The sequence below is a fragment of the Microtus ochrogaster genome, chromosome 5 (assembly GCF_000317375.1).
Source record: "Microtus ochrogaster isolate Prairie Vole_2 chromosome 5, MicOch1.0, whole genome shotgun sequence".
In the NCBI taxonomy this organism is placed as follows: domain Eukaryota; kingdom Metazoa; phylum Chordata; class Mammalia; order Rodentia; family Cricetidae; genus Microtus; species Microtus ochrogaster.
The window spans coordinates 78960367-78968544 of record NC_022012.1 but is presented as its reverse complement, the minus strand read 5'-3'; the positions used below and the strand labels follow the sequence as shown (position 1 = coordinate 78968544).

General features: G+C 42.6%; 1 protein-coding gene across 2 annotated transcripts in view; it reads left to right on the top strand.

The window, feature by feature from the left end:
* The window catches only part of Uaca (uveal autoantigen with coiled-coil domains and ankyrin repeats), an 87954-nt gene that overhangs the window by 52382 nt on the left and 27394 nt on the right, over positions 1-8178 (top strand). For both annotated transcript variants that reach the window (XM_026779477.1, XM_026779478.1), the window contains exons 3-7: positions 2502-2590; positions 3782-3846; positions 4608-4665; positions 6086-6156; positions 6256-6362. In XM_026779477.1, the coding sequence (XP_026635278.1) occupies positions 2502-2590; positions 3782-3846; positions 4608-4665; positions 6086-6156; positions 6256-6362 (390 nt within the window). The remainder of the gene's footprint in view (positions 1-2501; positions 2591-3781; positions 3847-4607; positions 4666-6085; positions 6157-6255; positions 6363-8178) is intronic.

The following is an 8178-nucleotide window of genomic DNA, read 5'->3' as shown; positions in this document are numbered from 1 at the left end:
CAGGACAGGCTTCAAAGCTACAGAGAAACCTTGTCTCCAAAAACAAAAACAAAAAGAAAAAAGGAGGAGAAGGAGGATGAGGAGGATGAAGAGGAGGAGGAGGAGGAGGAGGAGAAGAAGAAAAGAAGAAGAAAAGAAGAAGAAGAAGAAGAAGAAGAAGAAGAAGAAGAAGAAGAAGAAGAAGAAGAAGAAGAAGAAGAAGAAAAGTTCTCTTAGTAGCAAAGGAGTATTTATTTCTGTAAAGTGCTTCCTCATGCTTCATGTACAGGTCTGTGCATATGTTTCTATGATTGACATGTCCTCTTCCTGAAGTACACCTGCTATTTATAGCTTGGGGCAGAGTAGGCAACGCCTCCTGCCATCTCGCGCACTGTCTGTGTCAACTTTTTTGAAGACCACAGTCTTCCAAAGTGTGGAGCTGAGGATGAAAAATGACCCTCAAACTGGCATTTCCTAAGACATAACCTTAGGAGGCTAAGGACCTTAGTGAGAAGGAGGCGCTACTTCCTCCAAAGGGCCATAAGGTGTGTTTTGGAGTCCAGTGGATTTCTTCCGGGTCTCAGGGAAATTGAATGATGCCCATGGTCCAAGTGCATTTGTCCTATTTAAATGGAGAAGGAATTTATCTCGTGACACCTCTCCTCTGTCTGATTTAAGCCAAAGGTAAATCCTTCCTGCTGCCCTGAGGAAGGCTTGCTCTCTAGTTTGCGTCTCACCTGTCAATAGTACTAGAGTCACACGGCAGGGACGGGATATCTGGAAGGGAATTTGCAAGCTGCTCTGGATTTTGTCTCTCGGCATTTTACTTAGCAGACATTTGAGAGTGTGACTTCTGACACGGGTGTCTGGGGATATAACAGAAAGTAAAACATGGTCACCTTTGCATTGACTGGGTTTGCAGTTGAGTGAGCAGAGAACCGCAGACTGTGGAGAGAATCAATACTGGACTTACATGGGCTAAAAACATTAATCTACAGAGAGTAGTGAAGACAGTGCTTGAACTGGCATTTTGAAGCCCATTCTTGTTTGAGGGATACCTTGCTCAGCCTGGATACAGCTGCGGGGAGGGAGAGCGGTGAGGGGGAGAGGGTGTCAGTCCTGCCTCAAAGTGATATAGCTTGTCTTTTTAACAAAAGGTTTTATTTGATGTGTATGCATGTATGTTACACACATGCAAATGGGAGCCCGTATGGCCAGAAGGAGGAATGCCTACAAACACTCTTAACCGCTGAGCCCTCTAGCCTAAGGTTAGCATCTTAACAGGCTTAACTTACTTTGTTAGGGAGCTTGGTCAATGAGGCCTGCTTGTGAGAAACTTCAGACACGGGCGGAATTCTGTGTTTCCGTTAGTCACTGTCAGAAGGAGAAAGCATTGGTTAGGCTGTTAACTCTGAAGAGAGAGAACCTTTGATCTGCTTTGCTCTTAACCCTTTTCTGTACCTTTATTTTTTTGGGCGGTTCCAATATATTTTAAATCAAACAAAATAATTTCATAAATAAATAAAAATGTTTTAGTATGGGTTCTGGGAAAATAGCTTAGAGAATGAATGCTTGCCACCCAAACATGAAGACCAGAGCTCTTATCCCTGAACTCGTGGAAATGCTGGGTGCATGTGGCCGGCTGCCTATCATTTCCTGAGCTCTGGCTAAGAAAGTGGAGACAGGCGGTTCCTGGGCAGGCTGGCTGCTCAGACCAGCCTTCTCAAGAAATCCTGGGCTCAGATGGGAGACCCTGCCTCTGTAAGGCAGAGCCTGATCGAGGAAGACTCCTAAAGTCAGCCTTGGGCTTCTGTGTGCCCATGTGTACGTACACATGCACACACACAGACACACATGCATACGCATGTGCATGCATGCATCAGTCATACAAACATGCCAAAAACAGACAAAAGGAAAAATTCAAGTGTGTTTTATTCAATTTCAAGCACCAGGATTTTGATAGGATAATAAATTACAGGGCTAATGATATTATATAATAACATTTTAAACAGCTCTTATTAAAGCTAATGGATATTAAAATATTTCATGCCTAGGAGGTATTTCTGGAATGCCTTGGCTTGTTTTATGAATCAGATTTTTAAGCATTTCAGATTTGGGAACCAAAAAATATTCTATCTCTAAAGGCAATCTCACAAAACAAAGCCTTTGTAACAACTGTGTGTGTGTGTGCGTGTGTGTGCACGCGTGTGTGTATGTGTATATGTGTGTGTGTTAAATAAAGGATGATGTTGGTAGAACATATTTTTAATGCATGGGTATTTTGCCTGCATGTATGTCTGTGCACCTGATGCATGCCTGGTACCCAAGGAGGCCAGAAGAGGGTGTTGGGTCCCCTGGGACTGTAGTTGCAGATGGTTGTGAGCTACTGTATGGATGCTAGGAATTGAACCCAGGTCCTCTGGAAGAGCAGCCAGTGCCCTTAACTACTGAGCCATCTCTAGCACCATGAACTGTTGCCTTCGTTAGTTTCCATGGCATAACAGATGTTCTCTCCCATTTAGCTTCCATGTTGTGGCATCCAAAGGGAACCTAGAGTGTCTGAATGCCATCCTCACCCATGGAATTGATGTTGCAACCAGCGACAGTGCAGGTATGCTTTCTCCAGGAAGAGGCTGGGGCATTGCCCGTCATTGACCCCTTCTTCTGCTTCTTCCTTCCTCCCTCTCTTCCCCCTCCCTCTGCCTTCCCTCCTCCCTTCCCCAGCCTATTTTGCATTTCCTTTACAAGGCACACTTTGGGACCCGCAAGATTGTAAAGCCCTTGTTCTAAGTCTCTGTCCTGATTCCGAGTCACCAGACCCTCAGGAAGAAACAACCGACTCCCTCAAGTTGCCCACACTCTCAGCATGGCACATGCACGCCTCTCCTCAACTAAATATAAATAGACTTAATAAGATTTTAATCTTCAGTTTTAATTTTAATGTACATTTAGAGTCATTATATTTGAACTAGCTGTCTGGCTTTCAGAGACACAGTCTCAACGCTGAGGTTTAGCTGACGAAGCTGACAATTGAGGGAAAACCATCCTGGGAATCAATTTCTTAACATTCTCTGTCCTCACACTAGCTAGTCAGAAATGTTAGGTGACATCTAGGAATTTCTTTTCCTTTCTATAACCTTACTTACTTTTAAAAATATTGATTTATTTCTATTTTATGTGGACTGACATTTTGCCTGCTTGTGTGACTATGCACCATGTGCATGCAATATATGTGGTGGCCAGAAAGGGGCATCAGATTCCTTTGCGACTGGAGTGACAGATGGTTGGAGTCACTGTGTGCATCCTGGGAACTGAACACAGGTCCTCTGCAAGAGCAGCCAATGCTCTTAACCACTGAGACATCTTCTGTCTCTATCTCTCTCTCTCTCTCTTTCTCTCTCTCTCTCTCTCTCTCTCTCTCTCTCTCTCTCTCTCTCTCATATATATATGTGTGTGTGTGTGTGTGTGTGTATACATATGTAAATATGTATCTCTCTACATACACACACACACACACACACACACACACCCCTTCCCTGTGCTACTGTGTCTCAGGCACTGCATGAGAACACATTTCCTACCCTTTAGGAACGTCCAGGATTCCTGTTCCTTGCCGCCCTCAGAGTTGTGTGTGCCTGCACCGTAGTACTAAAATGTCTGTCATCTTAGGACCAGAAAGGCTGTTTACAAATTGAATATCCTGTCAACCAATTGGGCAGAAAAATGTTGTATTTCTATTAAAATTCCTGTGTGAAGAAACTAATCCCTCACAGAGACTTGAAACGTTTGCTTTTGCTTGCAGGGAGGAATGCTCTTCACCTGGCGGCTAAGTATGGACACGCTCTGTGCCTGCAAAAACTTCTCCAGGTAGATGTGCGGAAACACTTCAGTGGGGACTCTGAAGCTTGAGTGTGCTCTTGGTGTCTTCAGAGTGTGAGATCCGAGGGGCGAGCTCACTGCTCGCTTGGCTGGCAGTTTTCCCGTCCTCTGTGGAGGAGTGTGAGCAATAAGGGGACAACAATGCAAGGGAAGTGCATCGCATAACTCAGGGTATTAAAAATAAACAACAACGGCCTGACCTTCCTGTTGATGTGAGCTGGAGACCAGCCTTTTCTGTTGCCTAGAATGGGGCATGAGATAGTGAATAGCATAGGGTTTGTGTGTTTCTATGTCTCCACACAGATGACTATATGACATGATATTAATGTCATGAGTCTTTCCCGGGCAACCACAGGATTGTGCTAGCTACTTGGCTGAATGAAGGTTTTGGCCAAAGTGTCCAGCCCTGTGTTAACACTTAGAACTGATTCGTTCTCCCAATTCAGTAGTTCGTGTTAACTCTTGCTGGAAGAAACAATGACATATTTGCAATACTCCATGCTATTGTAATGGGCATATGTTTCCTGTTTAGTGAAACGCTGTTTAGCTCACAGTTATGTGGCATTATTTTATTTGTTTCACGTCAAAATATTTAGTAGATTGTCTGAACGCCTTTATTTTCTTTGATAAGTGGAATATTTTAAGATGAAATAACAGCTGTTCATTCAAGTGTGGCTCTTGAGTTTTAAGACCATCCCCCTTCCCCTGCCCCCCCCCCCGCCCATCATCGCGTTACTCTGTTCCAACAGTACAACTGTCCCACTGAGCATGTGGACCTGCAGGGAAGAACTGCCCTTCACGATGCAGGTGAGCAGAGGTTCCAGGCACAGTGGTTCCGGGAAACACGGGATCCTTGAAGGCAATTTCAAGGGTTCATCATGAATTTCTTTGGATAATTTGTGGAGAAAAAGTATTGAAGAATTTATATGCTGAAAATTGAAATGTATGAGCCGGGCGGTGGTGGCGCATGCCTCTAATCACAGCACCCAGGAGGCAGAGGCAGGCGGGGCTCTGAGTTTGAGGCCAGCCTGATCTACAGAAAGAGTTCCAAGACAACCAGGACTGTTATATAGAGAAACTCTGTCTCAAAAAACAAAACAAGATTGAAATTTATAAATCACATCTGTAGAAGAGGCTTCTACATTACAAATTGCATCTTCATCCAGAGGCTGGTGAGATGGCTCAGAGGACCTGAGTTTGATTCCCAGCACTCATGTTGGGTAGTTTACAAATACCTGTAACAATAGTTCCCAGGGAACGGGATGTCTTCTGGCCTTTGTAGGCCATGTATGTGCACATCATTCCTGCCCCACATACACATGCAATTAAAAGTAAAGTAAGAATAGAAGATTCATTCAGCCAATATTTACAGATTTGGTAGATAGGAAATATCTGAAGGAAAATAATAGAGATGTCTATTAGCCAGGAATGTTGAGTACTGTGTGTGCATGGCGGGGAGAGAATTTGGGAGAAGTGGGAAAGGCCTTTTCTGTAAACTCCCTTCTTATTTGCAGCAGGAAGCCCGAACCTGTGCAGGCAGTTATAATTAGCTGTAGCAGGTTGATCTCTGAACTTACAGGGGAGCCGTTGTTTATTTGGGGGTTTGGCACTAGATTTCATATCTATGCATGTAAAATATTAGTTACTAGAAACCTAATATTTCAAGAATTGTTCAGTATCTAAGTTGTGTGCATTGTTATTTTGGCGTCATTAAAGTTAGAGTTAGAAGTTAAATAACTTTTCATATAGAGAGAATTTTTGTATAGGATAAGGAGGCCTGTATTAAACTTTTAATTTCCTTCAGCTTTAAAAAAGATTTATTTTATATTTTGTGCGTGCGTGTGTGTGTGTGTGTGTGTGTGTGTAGGTGAATGCCACATGTATGCAGGTGCCCATGGAGGCCATAAGAGGCTTCACACCCCCTGGGAATAGCAACAATTTTTGGTACTTTTATGGCATTCAATTTCTCATTCATCACCTTTTCCTCTCTTATTTGTTTACAGAATGGTATAGTTTGCAAAGCCAATAAATAATTTTGCTGTTATACAGAGATTCTCTTTGATCAGTTTTAAGATAGAAAATGGATGTCTGCCATGCTTAGCTGAGAGTGGATGATGTGGACCTTGGTAGCTTGAAGTAAAGAGTTTAGGTTGTCTCCCATGAACCCAGAAAAGCCCGGATGTCACCAGATGCTCACCATTTGTCCTTATCTCTTTGTTTCTCAAAGCCATGGCAGACTGTCCTTCTAGCATCCAGCTGCTCTGCGACCATGGGGCCTCCGTGAATGCCAAAGACATAGTAAGTTGGTTGGTTTGTTCGCATCTCAGTCCATACGTTGTATCACTCACATTCTGGAAGACTTGTTGCTTTACCGTTGGTTGTTTCCCTCGTTGTTAGGATGGACGAACACCACTCGTTCTGGCGACACAGATGTGTAGGCCAACAATTTGTCAATTGCTGATAGACAGAGGGGCAGATATCAATTCCAGAGACAAGCAAAACAGGTAATTCTTTTATGATGGCTCCTGTAGCAGCTGGAGGTCCGTGACACTGTTGCTATAACCTGGTCTACCCACCCCACTTTCTGTCCTTGGGTGAATGCTGAGGAAAAGCAGCAACGAGGGCCCATATTTAGGTCAGAAAAGTAGGAAAAGAGGAGTCCTACCCTGGCTATTTAAAACTTTCTAAAGGTCGTTAAGGTAATAGGTATAAATAAAGACATTAAAAAATATCTACAGTGTTTCTTTACATGAGAGATTATCTTGAGATGAAAGCAGTTCTTGGCAACCCTGGATTTGACATTGGCTGGTTTGGGTTTTTCTCGGGGTTTCTCCTTTGCAGGCTCACGGTGTTGTCTCCAGGTTCACTTTGTGCCTTAAATTCTTGTTCTGGCTTCCTTTCTGTTGCTATGATAGAGCTCTCTGAGCCCCTTAGGGGAGGAGGGATGGCTTTATTTTAGTTTACAGGACACAATCTGTCATTGAGGAAATCCAAGCCAGGAACTCAAGCAGGAACTTGAAGCAGAGACCATGGGGGACCTTTGTTTGCCGGCTGACTTGCAGGTGTGTGCTCAGCTAGTTTTCATATACGGGCCAAACTACCTGCCTAGGGATGGTGCTGCCCACAGTGGGCTGGACCCTTGATTAATAGTCAAGAAAATCCGCCACAGAGATGCCTACAGGTCAATCTGGTCTCGCTAATTCCTCAATTTAGGCTTTTCTTCTCAAATTACTGTAGGCTGGCTCAGTTGTCAATCAAAACTAACCAGGACAGGATCCCTTCATTGATACTGCCATATTTAATGCTATTTCAGTTGATATGGTCTAGTCATTTCTATTCAGAATTGTCTCCTTTCTTGATCAATATGTCACAATGCTTGCTTACACTAGAGTTATGATAATTTTGGTCACTAAGTCTCTGTTGACAAATAACTGGAAATACTCCCTCAACTAGTTTATTTATTATAATAGTTTATAACCAAAATTTCTGAGTTTTTATAATTACTAACAAATGCCTGTTTACTTAATTTTTTTCTTCTAAACATGTGTCCTGTTGTTTGTAACTCATTAGAAGTAGATGGGTATAATAAAACTGTATTTAGGTGTCAAAGTTTTAACTTGAATTTTTATTATTCAGATATTTCTTTTAGATATTGCCTAAAATTCTCCTGGTGTAGACTCCTTACACATGGTACTGCAGTTCCCAAGGGCACCTTCATACAAGCATATGTTGTATATTGGTCACATTCTGCCATGGCTCCCTGCCCTCCCCCCATCATGAGTCCCCTTTATTTTCACATATTTCAAAGAAGGACATTCTTAAGTCACCAGTGTGCTTGAGAATGTGACATTTCTGCAGATACTACACTCTGATTCCAAGAATGACTAAGGAGATTGGTTTTAAAGTTAAATTTAGGGTTCCAGCAGGGCGACCACACTGATCTCGTTATAATGCTGGTATTTTTATCCATCTTATATTTCTCAAAGCACTTTGTTTGTGTTGTAAATTCACCCCAAAGTGAGGCAAGGTCCTGGGTGTTTATATAGGGTTGGTAGTGGAATACGGTTTTGACACTATTTAACTTTTTCCTTTTTTTATCTTTAGCATTTTTTTAATCTAAGAAAACCATTAATCTCTTATGTATAGACATTTATAATAGCAACCATGGAGGGGGTGTGGCTATAGAAGAGAGCTTGCGTAGAAAAACAAGGCAAGGATATCCAGTATTCACAATTGAGGCAGAAGTCAGATATAGGATAAGTTATGTTAGTGGAGATGGGGTAAGTCATTGTGGGAGAGATATAGGAAGTCACTTTAGAG